General features: G+C 54.5%; 1 protein-coding gene across 1 annotated transcript in view; it reads right to left on the bottom strand.

Annotated features, from left to right (window-relative positions):
• Window positions 1–17,929, bottom strand: part of POLR1A (polymerase (RNA) I polypeptide A) — a 74,017-nt gene that overhangs the window by 14,275 nt on the left and 41,813 nt on the right. Inside the window, exons 15-24 of the mRNA XM_006764012.1 lie at window positions 13,841–13,990; window positions 12,607–12,790; window positions 10,949–11,031; window positions 10,678–10,836; window positions 8,712–8,810; window positions 7,571–7,723; window positions 6,243–6,325; window positions 3,840–4,005; window positions 2,837–3,058; window positions 1,805–2,019 (exon numbers count right to left, since the gene is read on the bottom strand). Coding sequence (XP_006764075.1) covers window positions 1,805–2,019; window positions 2,837–3,058; window positions 3,840–4,005; window positions 6,243–6,325; window positions 7,571–7,723; window positions 8,712–8,810; window positions 10,678–10,836; window positions 10,949–11,031; window positions 12,607–12,790; window positions 13,841–13,990 — 1,514 coding nt within the window. The remainder of the gene's footprint in view (window positions 1–1,804; window positions 2,020–2,836; window positions 3,059–3,839; window positions 4,006–6,242; window positions 6,326–7,570; window positions 7,724–8,711; window positions 8,811–10,677; window positions 10,837–10,948; window positions 11,032–12,606; window positions 12,791–13,840; window positions 13,991–17,929) is intronic.

Genomic DNA, 17,929 nt, shown 5'->3' with positions numbered 1-17,929 from the left:
ACCCTGGAATGTCTTCATTAGCCGCAGGGATCCCAGCGGGGTGGTGAAGCTCTGCATGTCCACCTTGGACTGTTCAGGCTCTGAGGATGTCACGTGCCCACTCTGCACCGGTTACCAGCCCCCTGAGTGGTGAGAATGTCTGAACTCCCCAGTCACAGGGTTTCCTCTGTGAACCCTCTGCCCCACTGATTTTGAGTGTGGAGACGTTAAGCCTCCTGCTGTACAAACCAGGACGAGGTCCACAAAGCAACTGTGGGGTAAGGGGGCGGGGGTGTATTTTATTAATGAGTGCAAACGGCTGCACATCAGAAGTGTGGGTCCTATACAATTTTATAGTTACTAGCTACTCTTTCTTTTAGAACAGGGAATACTGTCCCCCCACACATGGAACAAGGGCTCATCAAACGGAGACTAAATGGACAAGTGTGCAAGTGCAGGAGAAAGCAACCAGGTGCGTTCCTATGCAAGTTCTTTTGAAAATCAGACTTTGCATTAACCCAATGTGTCTTCTCTCCCAAGTACCTCAAACCAGTGAGGTGTGAGCGCACATCGGTACTCCTGTCCGACAGCCTTCAGATACCTCCAGAACGCTGGAGCTGCACCGAGCCTGCTGCTTGCTTACAGGCCCCTGCCGGGACACAGGCTCTCAGGAGTGGCCTCTCCCTTCAGTTTGGTGTGATGGGTGTGGCTGCCAACTCCGAGAGCAAATCAAGAACAAGGACAGAACCGAGGCAGGATCGCTGGCCCGTCTCGGCCCTCCAAACCCACGTGATGCTCCCCAGGGCTAACCTCTCCCCGCTCCTGATGGAGTGCAGCTGGAGGGAGGACCACCACGGTTCTTCCGAGAATAAGGAGCAGCACCCTGAGCTGCAGGGGAGCAGGAGGAGGGGTGGGGGAGCCAGGACTTCCGCTTGTAGGGCCAGCCCTGCTGGCAGCTGTGATAACCTGTAGGGCTTATTCGACCTGGGAATCTCGGGCGCCTGGCTGGAGAAACCACTTTAAGGGGTAAAGAGAGCCCCGCCTGCCCTCCCTCCAGTATCTGTCTTTGCTCCTTGCCTCTACTGAGTCCCATCTCCCCACTGCAGTCCCTGCACCCTGTCGACCTCTCCAGGCGCCAGGCGGGTTTCAGCCGGGGCAGGATGAGCAGCCTGGACAAAGCAGGTGCTCTTGGTTGTCCAGCTTCGCAGGCCAGGCTTAGTGAACGAGGGCAGGACCCCTGACAGCCCCCCAAGACCAGACCCACCAGCCATTTCTGGGCACTTTTGGTGTTTTAACCCGCTGTGACTCGATGCTGGTTCCTGTCTGGCTTCCCACCCACCTACACCACAGGGTTTTTCCCCCTTTTGTGTGTGTGAATGGGCCCAGAGTAAAACATGTTCCTTCTGCCTTAAGGCTTTGAAGCCCAAAGCACGAAGGACCAGTGGGATAAGCAGATCCAACCCTCACAGACGGCTAAGGCACGGTGTCATAAGGCAGAACGATTTGCTCTCGGAGTAGGAAGCCACCGAACGGCAATTAGGCTCCCTGATTCCCAACTGGCCACACGCATCACACCGAACTGGAAAGAGGCCACTTCTGAGGGCTGCCCCGGCAGAGCCCTCTTCTCCTCTTGGCCAATGGGGATGCCCACACCTGCTTGGTCTCCTATCCAGAGCCTCAGGGCTTGCAGGCTGCCCTTCTGGTTCACTGCCCTCCCTCCTGCTGGGGTCTGCACCCGGGACGCTGCCTCCCGTCTCCTGAGGTAGAGAAGGGCCTATACCAGGTTTCCCTCTGCACGCACCGAGCCACGCATCCATGTCGTTACCTGTCAAGAGAAAGCTCTGATTTCTCAAAACTCTTCTCTGCCTGAGACGCCCACTCGCGACTGTAGTCGTCCATCTTTTTTTCAAATGTTTCTGACACCGAGGCAAAGTAGATGTCTGGGCGCCAGACGGACAGGGTGGGGTCAGGACATGGGGCTGCCTTCTTCTGGTATTTCCTTCGGCTCTGCTCATCCAACTCGCCCCACATCCTCAGTACCTGAAAGGAAGGGCGGCTCAGCCACACAAGAGGCACCAGCACGGCCACTTCTCCTGGGACACGGGGGGATGAGGAGAATCAAAGGCACTGGCTTCAGAGGCGAGTGGGGAGACAGAACCTTGACTGCAGTGAGAGCCCAGCTCGACACTTAAAATGGGGAAACTGAACCCGTCCAGGGCTCACTGCTCCACCCGATTCTATGAGCTCTTCGTCCTGGCCCACCAACGACAGGGAGTGAATGTCCACACTGGGATTCTTTTAGAATAAACAGGGCACTGTTACTAACGATGCCAGGACAGGCGGCAGAGGCAGGACAGTCCGAGGCCAGCCAGGATGCAGTCGCCATGAGCCAGGTGATCGTCTGCCCCTCTCTGGGCTTTCACAGACCCTGCGCCCACCCTGTCCCATAGCCGCCACTTCAAAGCACGCCCCTGCCTCTCGGCTCCTGACTGTGCTTGGCCAGGAGGCCTCCCCAGCAGAGGGGAAGGGGCGAGAGTGAACCCTGGCGTCTCCCTCCCACCCTCTCGGAGAAGCCCCGAGTGAGCCACCTCCCTCCACTGAGGGCTCCTGTCGAGTGGTCCCTGCCCACAGCCCCCTCCCTGCCCCTTCCGGCCTGGGGTGGTGTGGAACGGAAGTGAACAGTCCTGGTCAGTTCCCTGGAACCCTGCCCACGCCTCTGCAGCGCCTCCTTACATCCCCGTTTGACTGCACTGTTTCCCGACAGTGAATGAAGCCAGATTTCATGATTACACCTCCCATTAGGGAAACACCCTCCTTCCCTCAGCCCCTGGCCTGGAGACACAGCCCCCCAAGTCACCTGGCAGGTCCCGGGGCTGCGGCCGGGCTGACTGGTGCCCTGGAGGTCGGCGGCTCTCGCATCTGCCTGGACTTTCTGGGAATAGCTCAGGAAGGCGCCCGTCCTCTGCAGGGGGCCGGGGTGCTTGCTCTGCCATTTTTTGATGGCTCTGAAGTGGCGGAGAGCTTTTTTGGGATCTGCTCTGGATAAAACTTCATGGAGATGTTTCGACTTCATGATTACCTAAATAAACAAACCACACACACAAGACCAATGAGGTGAGGGCGACCCAAGGCCATGCCACACAACTTCACGGACCAAGAGGGCCTTGCGGAGCTGTCACAACAGCTGTCAGAGGCTGAGCACCTGCTATTAATTGGGCCTCGCTGTGCAAACCAGACCTGGGAGCTGGCGGTCCGGGAGCTGAGGAGTCAGGAGAGAGATGGGCACACACAGGGGAGTGCCAGGAAGAAGTGTGGCCCAGAGCTCGGGGCCAGGGCCAGGATGGAGGAGCACAGCCACGTGCAATCTTCCTTCGGCCAACCCTGTGTGACCCTGGATAGGCCACACCAGTTCCAGCTTCCCAGCCGGCAAAATGGGGGTGGTCATCCCCGGGCAGTGAGGTATAGCTTGTGTCTGGGTCTGGGTTCAAACGCTGGCTCTGCCACTCTCCAGCCAGGCACTGAAGCTCTGACCGGTGGCCTCAGCTATGACATGGGCAGAGGAAGGAGCGCCTCCTTCCCCAGGTTACACGAGGATGAGACCCAGTGTGCACAGCTTGAGCTGGGGGCCCGCACGTGGCAAACGCCCCAACGGCAGCTGCTGTCTGGGGTGCTCGTGCCTTTCTGCCCGCTCCGTCCACCAACAGATGTGGAAATGGCGAGTGTCGCATGGCATCAAGGTGGTTTGTAAACTCTCTTTCCTCTACGTCTCAGCAGCCACTCTAACTGGCGGCAGAGCCTGGAGTGCGGGGCCCGTGACACAGCCCAGAGCCCACGCCCTGGCCGCCGGGGGCCTGACCCACCTCGTAGTTGCTGGCGAGGAAGGGGAACTGCTTGGGCTGCAGGAACTGCGTCTTGGGGATGTCCAGGCCGTCCTCCCCGTACAGGAACTGCACCACGCTGCCGTCGCTGTCGCGGACCGTTAGGTCGTACTGGACCACGAGGCCCTCCAGGTGCTTGATGATGCACCTGTGGGGGGTCTGGTTCAGGGCCCACCAAGCTCACCTCCCAGGGCAGGAGGGAGGCGGTGGGAGGTGGGAAGGAACTGCTGCTCTATAGCCAAGCTAGGCTCCAGGACAGAAGCCTCCACGGCCCAGGCTCTGAGCTATGGTCTCCCAGCTGGGGCTGCAGCTGTGCCCGAGGGGTTGGCTGCCTGCTGGCCCCTGGCTCCCTCTCCAGCCCCAGCTGCCAGTGCCCTCAGAGCCACAGGCAGGCAGAGCAGTGGGGCTGTGTCCCCACCCAAAGCTTCTGCAATGCTCTCAGTCCGGAGACACTCGGAGGCACAGAGGACATTAGGAACTAGGTGCTGATGCGACACCCCTAACCAGGCGTTTTCCCTCGCTTCTCCCAGCGGTCAGCTGCCTCCCTCCTCTCCCCCTTCTGCTGCCCGGTGATGGCCCCTTACCTATCTCGGCCACTCGGCCGTGGTTTCTCCTCCTGCCACTTTAGGAGGAGGTTTCCCAGGAGCCACTGCTCCCCAGGCTCCAAGGGCAGAGCTGTGTTATCAGCACTGTCTCCCTGGCACCAGCCCACCTGCCAGGCTGATGCTGAGCACCCACTGAACATGCTGAACACACGGAGGGTCCCCCCTGCACGGCTGTGCGTGCCCCCAGGGCTGCGGCTCAGCACAGCAGTGGCCTCTCCAGGCTGTACCTCCAGGTCTCTCCCCAGCGTCAGGCCTCATCTAAGGGCCACTGAAACGTGCCTACTTGAACGCCCTGCTGCTGCCACCTCGTGCCACCCACACTTCTCTCCTCTTGCCTTTCCGTCACTGGTCTGCCACGGAGGCCTGAAAACAGCTGGTCTGACGCCGCCCTGCCCTCACTCCTGCATTTCAGCCAGCTGCCCCACGTCTCTGCTGCATCTGCCTCTTCCTCCCCATTGCCACCGTCGAGGGCTCCCAGCCTGGGCTCCACACAGCCGCCCTGGCTCCTCACCCATCACCAGAAGCACTGCACCGGCCTCCTCCACCCGGACCTCCAGCAGCAGGCACCTGTGCCCTCTGTCCCGTGGCTCCCCACACCCTCCTCCCTTCCACCCTGCATTCAGAGGCCTCGGGTCCTCCCACCCCAGATGCAGTTGATCATTTGTTCCTAGCCTGTTCTACACTACATGTGTTCTTGAATGGTTTAAAAGGATGGAGGTGGGGTGTCACCCCTGCTGGTGGGAGGAACTGGCCGTGTAATCCATGGCCCCTGGAGGGGAGCTCAGCCCACTGTACTGAAGCAGCTCAGCTCTGCGGATGGGCTCCTCTCGGGCTCCTCTCCGACAGCCAACCCCCTAGGCTGCAGCTGTGGGCGTCCAGGGCAACGGACCGAAATAAGGGCTGCACTTTGGGAATGTGGAGCTCAGAAGCAGCACGGGAGAGCGGGAGGGACGGACAGGCCTCTGAGGGGAGAGGAAAGAAGCTCTGCCTTCCTGTGCGCAGCCAGCGAGTCCGAGAATGTGCTTAAAACCAGGCCTTATTTCTGCTGTCCCTCCATTTCCCACCACCACTGGCTCCCTGGGCTCATGAAAAACCATTACCCCAAGTCCCCAAGGCACAGCCATCCGGCTGCATCCCAGGAGAGGGAGGCTGGAACGCAGGCACCTACTAGCCCGTCTGCCGGGCCCTCTGGAGTCAGGCCTTGTCCAGACTGAAGCTTTTATTCCCCCAACCTGCTCAACAGGCCCGTGAGAGTGGCTACTTGTCTTCTTTCCTCCCAGAGATGAGGGAACAGGTAAGTCTAGGCTGGGGACCCCAAAGTGGCACCTGCATCTGGAGCAACAGTAACTGCAATCACAGACGCATAGGCAGGGACCCGAGCCCGGCAGCCCCTTTGCTGTCCTGGACTGCCGAGCCCTCCTGGTGCGGAGGGCCAGCCCATCACCCCCGAGACCTTTCCCGTACCTGTAACTTCCCTCAGAACGCAGGGGCCCTTTGTCTGCGCTCATGTGCTACTAATCCTTTAAAGGGGGAAGAATATCTGCTATTTTCTGTCTCAGGATAACCGTGGGCATTTTAAAGACGTTTTTCCCCTACCTTCCCTCCAAGGCCCGACAGTCCAAGTAGGGGATAACATGGGGATAAGGACACATATGTAATATCTTAATCAATAAAAAATATATTAAGAAAAAAAGACGTTTTTCCATCTAAAAAAATTCCAAGTGAACCGTCACTGAAATGTGAAAGAACCGACACCGAGCGGCGCAGAGAGAGGCGTTACCTTTGGAGGTAGCCGGAGCGGCTGGTTTTCACAGCGGTGTCGACCAGGCCCTCGCGCCCCGCCATGCAGTGAAAGAAGAACTCCTGTGGGAGAAGTGGGACCCAGGTCCCAGAGGCGGCAGTGAGGCCGGCGTGCTGCGGGAGGGCAGCGCAGGCCAACCCTCCAGCAGCCCCGCCTCAGCTCCTGGGGCCCTTGACGGCTCCAATGGCCCAGTGACTGCTGTCTTATCTGCCCGAGAGCAGAGGGAGCGTGGATGAGAAGTGACAGGACCTGCTCAAGGGGCCAGGTGTCTGCCTGCACATGTGCAGCCCACACATCTGAATTCCACTTCCCACAGTGTTAACAGAGGTAAGAGTGCTTTCCAAACTCTTTGATTGCAACCCACAGTAAGAAATACATTTACAACAGTAATCAGCGTACACACACACACACACACAAATGCACATAAGGATGTAACTAGAACTTCCTGAAACTACCCCATCCGTGTGCTCTCTGTATTAGCCTGTTGTTTCTTTACATAACCAATGCCATCACTATCTATTACAGCGGTTGCATGACTAACTACGGGGTCACAACCAGCTTTAAAAATTCTGGCCTCTGTCTGCACACCACCATCCTGTGCCAGAGGCCAGGGATGACCACTGGAGCATTGGCAGGAGCCCTGGAGCAGTGGGCAGCCTTGAAACAAAGAGTCGCTCCTGTTCACAACCTGGACTTAGCTGTCTGACCACAAGGGTCATCCTTGCAGAAATGCACTCGGCAGAGAACAAAAGGTGCCAACGTTCAAGAAGCCATTTGACAAGTTTGAGGAGAAAACCCTCCTCCTAGGGGAGATTCTGTTGTCCAAGGGAACACGGGGCATTTGCGACAGCTGGTCCATTTCCCAATGGCAGGAGGAGCCAGGGAAGCTCTGCTGGGGGCTTGTGAAATAAATCTCCATGAGGTCCCTTTGGCAATGGAGAGACCCCAGTGGGGGTGTAGGGCCTCCCTTTCCCTGTCACCTTCAAATGCAGGGAAGACTGGATAAGGGGGGATGCACAGCAGGAAACGGTGGAACTGGGATTGGTCTTACTCATCTTCTCATTTATCAGCAAACACTCACTGAGCTCCACCCTGTGCCAGGCACTGTGCTAGGCTCTGGTGTCACAATGGTGGACATGGCATGGCTGTGTCCTTATGGTCCTCGTGGGCCACAGGGTCTAGTGGGCAAGCACCAAATGGCTTGGAATAATATCCACTTTCTCACAGTTGCTGGGGAAAGTCAAAGGCCTTCTACCACTGAGCTGGAAATGAGGAGAAACACCAAAAGGAAAACCCAAAATACATACAGGAGGCTTGATGCCAGTGAGGAACCTGCCCGTGACGAAGCCGCCAGCCCTGGGGGTGAACTCGTAAGGCTCGAAGCAGGGCAGTGACTTGCCAGACGCCATCAGTGGGGGTCTCCGACCTTCCAGTTCAATCTGGCCCAGCAGGCACGAGATCTGGGGACAGGAAACCCGAGACAAACATCTGTTAAGCAATGCTTCGTCCTAGCAGGAGAGGAGGGCCTGCCCTTCAAAAAAAGCTGCATGGAAACTGAGTTCTTAAAGGCCAACCTAGATTTGTAAATGAACCAGGGAAGCTAGTGCTTTGAGAAAATAATTGTTTCCCTTTTGCTGGCGGATGGGAGAGTCTCCACATTTGGTGTTTTGTAAAATGGGCGACAAAAGGAGCCATGTTTCAGAATCATTACGCTCTACTTGGAAGGGACCTGAGTGCTGGTCCTAATGGGAAACTGAGGCCTGCAGGAAAAAGCAACTTACAGTGCTCCTTAAATTTTAAGGCCAAAAGAGAATAATACTGACCATACTTTGGGGGTAGGGGGGTGGGGGAGATGGTGTGTGGAGAACAGTGTGTCTGGCTTTCACTTTAGTCAAAGGGACGCCCTGATGGCCTTCAGCCGTTAAGCCCGTTCCTATTGCTCTGAGTCCCCAAACAATGAGATGGTCCTTAAGACCCTCTCAAGGTCATCAAGATTTTTTAAAAAATTGCTACGATTTGTGAGAATGTGCCATAGCACTGAGGTCATCTGAGGAGGTAATGGGCCTCAAATTAAGGGTTAGAAACCTCTAGAACAATACTTATATTACGAAATGGGAAAAAGCAGATCGTGCAAAACTGCAGGGTCTCAGCTAAGATTACACACACAGTGTTTCCATATATTGTGAATATATGTAACACAGTAATCTAGAGTGCAAATTTACAGTATCTACTGTATTATTATGTAACATCTGGATACTTACATCTATATTTGTTCATAACGTTATTGCTAACAGTGGCAAGTTCCTGTACTGACTTCTATATGCTTTTATATTTTTCAGAACTTGCCACATTTTATATAAAACATGGATCTTTTTTAAATCAAACAAATCAGAAACTACCCCCTGGGAATACCGCACGCTCGGCCAAGCAGCCACCCAGCGCTCACACCTGCATGGTGTTCACAGTTGAACCTTTGGCTCCGGACTGCACCATCATCTGCAAGTTGTTCTCTGGAAACTGCCTGTGAAGGCCGAAAGGCATGCATGCCTGCGGATTAAAACGCACCAGTGAGACCACCTTCTGAAATCCCAGACTCAGAAGGTATAAACTGAGGGTGTGGCAGCGACACACTCACACTAGTCACTCAGAGAAGCACCAAAACCTGCCCGCCATAAGAGGTCCATTAGGCATGAATCCTCTCGCTAGTTCTGCGAGTCTAACAGCGGCCCCGTACGCTGCCCTCGACACCGTCCGTCAGACGCCCGAGGGCCTGTCACTGGCCAACAGCGCCGACAAGGAGAAGCAGGGGCAGCACAGGCAGCTGAGATGCTAACAAGAAGCTGGTTAAAAATAAAGCCTGAGGCTATGCCCTGGCAGTGCTGACCAGTGTCCCTGTCAGACTCACATTTGCCAACGTGCTGCCCAAGCACCATGTGGGAGCTTTGCCTTGGCTCCAGGGCTATTGCAAGTGAGCAGCAGCCCGGGGTGGAGCCTAGGGAGACACTGGGAGGGGCTCTGAGCCTACGGAAGCCTCTGCCTAGAGCTGCAGAGACCCAGGCCACCACAGGGGAGACACAGTAGTGGGAAGAGGTGAGCTGGAGGGACAAGAAGCAACACCGAGAAGCCGCTGGGACAATGCCCCCGATCCCAGCATTCCCAGGCAACGCTGGAAGCCACACTCCTGGTTCTCGGGGAGGTGCTGGGAAGGCTCCTCTGAACAAAACCCCTCAGGGACAAACCTGTACGGATGAGAGGTCTGTGCTCCTGGGGGCCTGAGGGCTGCCGAAAGCCAGTCAAACACTGACTTCTATGAGTGTTGGCCTTGCCTCTTCCTCTCCTTCTCAGGACTGGAACCCCAGCTCTGGGACCAGAAGATGGAGAGACACAGACTCTGGTTTGGGCTCGTGCAGGGATTTCCCTCTCCTTTCCTAACTGCACAGGAACTGGCTTAGTGAGGAGCAGACAGGGACTTGGGGGGGCTTCCGCAGCGCTCCTGCCAGGCCAAGAGCACTACACAGGTCTGGCCCTTAACCCTCTCAGCATCCCTCCCTCCAGGTGTGGAAACAAAGCACAGACTGGTTACGACACCTGCCTGAGGTCACACAGAAAGGGTATGGCAGAGCTAGGGTTTAAACCAGGCCTTCAGCTCTGGCTCCAATATACAAGCAGCAATGTGGGGCGCGGCTACAGTGTTTTGGCCAGGTTCAAGCCTCGGACTAATGAAAGGACAGGGTCCTCTCATTGCCATGTCCAAGTCCCAGCTGGAGGGCAGGGCCCCGTGATCACGCCCCTACTTTGCATCGTGGCATCTGCTATAAAATAAAGACACAGCTTGTGGGCGCTGGCGCTGTCTCCTCATCAGGGAGCAGCGTCCCACAGAGACCCAGCTTTCATTCTCTCGTCTGTCTTTTCTCAATCCTTTCACCCCCCCACTCAGGATCACCTTTCGCCGTAACACAGCAATGGTGTTTTTGGTCCCTCAATCTACTCCTCCACTGGCTGCAGCACAGGAAACTGCCCTTGCCTTCAGTCCCTTTTAATGCAGCCATCCCCAAACACATTTTAAAAAGTGCACAGGGGCAGAGGCGGGGAGGGGAGGAGAGGGTGAAGGTGAAAGAGGGCGTAGAGGGAATGGTGATGGAAAAAATAAAATAGTAAACAAAACAAACGAAGTGCAGAGCATTCCCACTCAGCATGCAGCACAGACCTTCTTCCCAGACCCTGACTAGGGGAGGGAATGAAGCTGTTGGCTCCTCAAAGCGACGACTTTTGCACATCCCACCTCACACCCCACCAAGTCAGCTGCTAAATAGCCGAATTGCTCTAAAGGGCCCCGAGTGAAAATCAAAATGTAATTTTTTTTAAAATCAGCATTTAAAATGGTGGGGATAACTGTGCTCACTGCCAGACTAACCTTGTTAATCTCGTTACTGTAATGGTTCACTTCCTCCTTGAACTTCAGATCGATCATGTTAAAATCTCTCTGGTCTTGGCCCAGATGGGCATCCTGCCATCTCCCTCGGACCTCATCACATGGCGCGGTTTCTGGCAGGTTTAATGCAGACCTGACAGCCTGGAATGAGAAGAGGGACACGTCGGAGGCAGTAGCCAAGTGAGGAAGGTGTGGGTTTCACCCTGTTGGAGTGCTGACCCCCCGGCTGGCCGGGCCTCCCAGCCCTCCTCACCCGGGGCCCGCAGTGGGTAGACTCGTCAATGATCCGGTGTCTCCTGACATCCGCCTGTGGCTTCACCAAAATGTCTTCCACGCCTGTGAAGTGAGACAGACAAGCTCAGGTGGCACGGGGCCTGACTTCTCAGCAGGACGTAAACTCAGTGAGGTCAGGGCATGGAGCAGTGTCACATACGCAGGAGGCACCTGAATAACAATCACCTAACGTCCTTACAAGACTGCTACGCCCTCCTACGTGCTTCCCATCCCATAAGCAAGTGCAGGGCCAAGCATTACAATCTCCACTTTACAAATGTCACAACTAAGGCTCATCTCAAGCTAACTGCCCAAGGTTCCACAGGTAAAAAGCAAACCCAGGCCCGAGTCCAAACCTGTGCTCTTAGGCACAGCTCTACTGCCTGAACTCAATAAATGTATGTTTCATGAATGTCTGCGGGTGAAGATGTTGTGGATGAAAAACCAAGGCTAGGGAAGGAAGAGAGGGAAGGAGAGCGCATCCTGGCTCTGATTCCTAGAAGTCAGTTGTTCCAGAGACCACCCATGCAGCTGCGAGGATGGGTGTGCAGACACACACACACACATACACACACACACACACACACACACACACACACACACGAGCCTGGGTGACAGATACCATACCACAGGTTCTGCCCAGGAAGAAAGCCCGGGTCACTAGCTAGGCCTGTCTTTCTGGCTCCACGGGGATGAGGAATTCCTCACCTTGGGCAGGATGTCTTTCTACTTCATTTTTTCGATCAATTATTTTGTCTGTATCTGTGAGTGTTACTGGGGCCAAAAGTCCCTCAGCCAAGATCTGAGTTCACCCTGTTGGAGTGCTGACCCCCCGGCAGGCCGGGCCTCCCAGCCCTCCTCACCCGGGGCCCGCAGTGGGTAGACTCGTCAATGATCCGGTGGAATTCCTCACCTTGGGCAGGATGTCTTTCTACTTCATTTTTTTCCGCTGCCCCGGAGGGAAGGAAACAATGGCTGCACTCTTAAAAGCTGGGCTAAAATATCTGGAATCCCAACACACTGTCCTGGAAGCTTGAGGGCCTCTGCAGAACATGTGTGCGTGGAGGGGGAAGAAATACTCCCTCTGTGAGGAAGCCATAACCACAACAGTGGGTCCTTCCGTGGGGTCAGCTCCAGGCCACCACGGTCCCTTCACTGCCCCTCTGGCTCTGAGGGCTGGAGCGAAGGCACCATCTCTAGCCTGCCCTTCCCTCAGAGCTCTGTCCAGCTGGGCCGCGCTCCCTCTCAGCCCGGCGGCACCAGGATGCTCTTTGCACTTGGGCCAATTTCTCTTTCTACCATACGCTAAGCACCCTTTGTAGAGCACAGAGTGCCCAGGTAATTCTGGAAAAATGGAGGTGTATGTGAGTGTGAAAAATCAGACCGAGGGACTGAAAACTGTAAAGGATGGGGTCGAGAACGAGACGGACGGTCACTATGAGGTCGACGGTGAAGAATCACTGGCTATAGGGGAAGGACAGGAAGCACTGACGAGATGCAAGGCTGCAAGTGAGGACGTCCTTGTAGGGGCAGCCCGGCCGCTGCCCCAGAGGCTGGAGGCTGCTATCACAGCCGGGAGACACCTGGTTGGCATGCTGGCCAGGTAGGGGCCCCAGGAGCCGTTCGCCCAGCACTCACCCAAGGTGAAGCCTCTGTAGAGCTGCAGGTAGGCAGTGAAGAGGCGGGCCAGGCAGGTGAGAACCTTGCCACTGGTCTCCCCGCCGTAGATCTCGTAGCAGCAGTGCACCAGGCCGTAGGCAGAGCTCCCGTAGTGTGCTTTGTCCAGCACCCCGCAGAGCAGCTCCCCTTCCCTGATGATCACCTGCAGAGGGCACAGCCATGACCACGAAGCTGAGACGCTGAGATGAGGTGTCGCCTCCAGCGTGGGCCACCTCTCCCCTCATTCCACGCTTTAGTGACCTTACCCTACCCGTCCCTCCACCGCAACCTGCCCAAGTCCTTGATGGAAGGAGGTGGGCACATGTAGACATTAAAGTAAGTCCCTCCGGGACCGCACCACACACAGACACATTTCAGTGTGTTCAGATGTCCTCCCATTCCCACCCCACCCACAATGACTCGAGGTCAGGGACCCCTGACAAAGACTTTGTGACTGGACATGAGAACATCTGATATAAACTTCATAACCACGGTCTTGGCCAAGGTGCTCCCTCCCCTGTGCCCTGGGAGTGAGAACAACATAACTTTTCCAACGTCCTTGAAGGCCTGGATTTGTACTCTCACAAAGTGGGGCTAATGAATTAGAAGTTAACTAAAAGGAGGATTCTGGTTGCAAAATGCTGCTGCATGCCTTAAGCATGTGATCTATAAAGGAAGAGTGGCAGCTTTGGCTCTAATGGACTGTGTAGGACCTGGTGACGAAGCAGTGACGGGGGGACTTGGGGATACTCCCCCACCAAGAACATGCAGAGGCCTCGGAAATCTAGCGTGAGGCCAGTCTCGCGCTCTGGAGGCAGCGCGGTGCCCGGGTTTGACTGTCCTGGCCCGCCTCCGAGGCCTGTTCCCGAGGCACGAAGCTGGGAGGAGTGAACCTCACAGCAGCCCCATGATCTCAGCCACTCGGGGGTCTGCAGGGAAAACCCAGGCTCTGCATTTGCAGGCTTTGCAGTCAGCTCCCAGGCCTCCTGCCGTAGAAGCTCCCCAGCTGGCTGCCAGTTTTACACTGAGGCCAACGCTAGCAATCAACTCTGAACCTCCCTAAAACCAAAGCTGACACCAACTTGGGCACAACTCTCTCTTATGAGCCTTAACGCCTCCCTCTGCGCATGTGCCTCCTCCTGTGCCGACTTTAAATCCATTTGCCTAAACCCAGGACCCGCAATCTCCAACGGAAGCGGCTGGGCAGCCATACCTGGGACTCGCACATGGAGTCGGGGTTAAAGCCGGGCACGGGCCGGGGAGACTCCTTCACCCAGGCTTTCCCACCGATCTTGGCTTTCCCTGATAAGTTCAGTGGGCTGTGCTCCTCGGGGATTATGTTTATGAGCAGCGTGGACACAACCTGGAAAGGAAAGGGAGGAAAGATGAGAGTTCCCTTTAGGGCTTCCTGTCCCTGCTCATCCTGAAGAGCCAGGCAAGCCCACTCTATAGCCTGTAGGCAAAGCAAGGACGACCACGGTTCCTGCTCTGGGGGCCAGTGGGCCTCCGCGCTCACTGTTCTACTTAGGCGACTTAGGAGGGAGCTTAGGGGCAGAAACGTACACACGCCACTAAGGACTTCACTGGAACTCTTCTTCCCTAAATAACTGCTGTTAAAGTGAGCAATCCCCCAGACCCGGAAGACACATCCAGCTCCTGAACAGACCGGAGGAAGGAGAGAAAAGCAGCAACCTGCTGTGGGGTCACAGAGAGAAGATTCGAGCGGGTGGTGAAAACAGAGACAGCAGGGCCGAGACCGGTGGTGGGCTCACGACACCGCCCCTGCCCGGAGGAGGTGGCCCGTGGGCGCCAGTGCCAGAAGGAGGCAGAGGCTGAAGAGCATCCTTCCCTGTCTCCAGGCCACATCCAAATCCACGGAGATTACACACAGTCGATGTGTCCTCCCACAGAACAAAGGAAACAAACAGGCAAAACAGGAGCGCAGATACAGAGATCAGACTGACAGCGGGCAGAGGGGAGAGAGCGTCGGGGGCCTGGGTGAGAAAGGAGACGGGATCAAGAAGTACAGATTGGTGGTTACAGGATAGTCACAGGGAGGCAAAGCATAGCACAGGGAACGTGGTCAATAGTATCGTAATAACCGTGTACGGGACCAGAAATGCTGGGGGGACTGCTCTGTAAAGCTCACGATTACCTATGCTGTACATCAGAGAATACTGAATGCAAACAAATTGAGAGAGAAAAAATGTCCTCCCACAGAAAGCTCTGACTTCCTGGTCAAAGGAGGGAAAGGATGCGAAGATGAAGAACTGAGAGCTGTTCCTCTGCAGGCTTTGCAGAGGAGGCCCGAGGGTCCGAGAGAGACGCAGGCGGCAGGGAAGCTTCGGGACAAGGTGTTCTGGTGCCCGCCCACCACGGGCGGCCGTGTGCTGCGGGGAAGTGCCACGCTCCCTCACCCCTGGCATCGCTCATCTGGAGAGCACAGATAAGGCCCACTCTGTCAGCAATTACACCATGAGTGCTTCCTCTGAGCCAGGTGCTGGGAAGAACGTAGATAAAATATGGTCTCTGCCTTCAGCGGAGACTCTCTCCTGAGGGGGGCCCATGCTTTGGAGGAAACAGAGCAGGGCCCAGAGCAGCAGGGGGTGCGTTTGGGGTTTTAAGTGAGACGGGCAGAGAAGGCCCGCACGGTGCGGTGGAGAGGAAGGGAGCCGCGCAGAGGGCAGCTCCTGCGTTTCAGGCTGAGGCTTTCCTGTGATGAGAAGGAAAGCGAAGTGGGAGGTTCTGATCACAGGGGGGACATACTCTGCTTTAACTTTTAACAGGATCACTTGTTCCAAATGCATTCCTGGTCTATTCCCTGAAGCTAAATAAATGCCACAGACCAGTGGTTGGCAAACTGCGGCTCACGAGCCACATGTGGCTCTTTGGCCCCTTGAGTGTGGCGCTTCCACCAAACACCACGTGCGGGTGCGCACTTACAGTGCAGTTGAAACTTCATGGCCCATGCGCAGAAGTCGGTATTTTGTGGAAGAGCCAAAGAGCCGCATGTGGCTCTCGAGCCGCGGTTTGACGAGCCGCAGTTTGCTGACCACTGCCATAGAGAATAAGCCTCCCACGTGACACTGACAAGACAGACCAGCACTTCAGAAGCGGTTATTAAAGCTACCTGGTGGGAGTCCGGGTGGGGCACCTCGCAGGGCCCAGTAATTAGGAGACTACGCGGCAACCTGCCAGCTTCCACACAATAAGCTGTTACGGAGCTGACACCAGAAATAAATGTACGCGACTAGGATTAGTCATGGCCACTGAAAGGCCAGGGGGTCCATCCGCTGCCCCAACTGGCCCATCAGTGTCGCCGTCCACTCAGCAAGTGGCTGCTAACAGGAGGCCAGGAGGCCAATTTCTCAAGCAACTGCTCCATAGAGAACCCAAGTGAGATCAGGTGAACCTAGTGGATAACCATATGCTAAGACATTCCCAAAGCAAACCTTCCCAAAGGTGTAGTAGGCAGGGGGCAGACAGGCTGGTGGAACAGGCCCTGAGGGCTGAGGAGGGGCTGGGAGCCATCCGCTGGCATCAACAGCTCTTACTGTTCCCATGCCAGGTCCCCCAAAGTAGCCTCGTTCACGGTGCACAATGGAGCTGGGGCAGGTAGGAGAGCAGCTGCCTTTTCATGCATGTGCACCAGGAGCAGGGGACAACTGGCAACAGCATCTTTTATTTGTTAATTAATTATAAACATTTTTTAAAATTGATTTTTAGAGAGAGGAAGGCACAGGGAGAGAGAGCAACATCGATTAGCTGCATTCTGCATGCCCCCTACTGGGGATCAAGCCCACAACCCAGGCACATGTCCTGACTGGGAATCCACTATTTTTAACAACTATACAGTATCTCTCTCTTTTTTTAAAAAAAAATCCTCACCAGAGGATATTTTTCCATTGATTTTTGGAGAGAGTGGAAAAGAAAGTGGAAGACAGAGGGAAAGACTGAGAGCAATACTGATATGAAAGAAACTCATCGATTGGTTGCCTCCTGCCCGAGCCCTAACCAGGGCCCGGGCTGGGGAGGAGCCTGCAACCAAGGTACGTGCCCTTGACCAGAATCAAACTCGGGACCCTTTGGTCTGCAGGTTGATACTCTATCACCGAGCCAAACCAGCAAGGGCTACAATATATTAATAAATGGATGTTCCACAATTTACTTAGCTCCAATCTTAAGTATCTAGGCTTTTCTGAGTTTCTACCACTGTAAACTAGGGTGTTACGGAATGCTTTTCAAGTAGCCTTTCTACATTTCAGCTTGTTTCCTGAGGCAGGGCTTCCAGATTGAAGGGAACGAACACATTTCAGACGCTAGGTAACAAGGTAGGCAAAAGTAGGTTTACAGTTGTGGGTCTACAAAACAGTTTACTCCTTTATTATTATTTAATTATTGTATTATTTATTATTAATCTACTTTTGCCCACTCCTATATTCTTTGTCTACTATTTGGTATTATTTTGAACACACTGCTTATGTTTAAATAAAATTCTAATAAATTCTGGACATTAAATTACTTAAGACTTATAATACATTCACTTCTAAGATAACTTGAGATAGCTTATAAAATAAAGTCATATAAATAGGAATAATAAAGTGGGAAGATACATATGGCCAACTAACTAAATCAGGAGTAGGCAAACTAGAGCCTGCAGGCCAACTCTGGCCCACCACCTCCATATGTAAATAAAGTTAGCCTGGATAAAACCTGTGCTCCCTTATTTATGTGCTGTCTGTGGCTGTTTTCATGTTCTAATGGCAGAGCTAAGTAGCTGTAACAGATTGTGTGGTCAGCAAAGCCTAAAATATTTGCTATCTGGTTTTACAGGAAAAGCTTATCAACTCCTACCCATATTATAGATTTTAATCAAACTGCAGAATTGCCTGTGGTATTCGGTTAAGTCAACTTCCATTCTGGCCAGGATGGAGCAATGGTGACCTGATTTACTCTCCCACCAGAAACGTCAACAAAAGCGGACAAGAATATAAAACAATGATTTTCAAGACAACGGACACCAGGTAATGAAGGACAGTGATCAGCAAGGAGAGAGTAGAGAGTAGACTACCTATCAACTGAACCCAACTGACATCTACAGAGCAGTCCATCCAACAGCAGATTATGCATTTTTTTAAAAATGTATTTTATTGATTTTTTTACAGAGAGGAAGGGAGAGGGAGAGTTAGAAACATCGATGAGAGAGAAACATCGATCAGCTGCCTCCTGCATACTCCCCATTGGGGACGCGCCCACAACCAAGGCACATGTCCTTGTTTTTTTAAAGGAAAATTTGAAAGTG

Source organism: Myotis davidii, unplaced genomic scaffold, assembly GCF_000327345.1.
Source record: "Myotis davidii unplaced genomic scaffold, ASM32734v1 scaffold339, whole genome shotgun sequence".
In the NCBI taxonomy this organism is placed as follows: domain Eukaryota; kingdom Metazoa; phylum Chordata; class Mammalia; order Chiroptera; family Vespertilionidae; genus Myotis; species Myotis davidii.
This window is presented reverse-complemented; position numbering and strand designations above follow the sequence as displayed.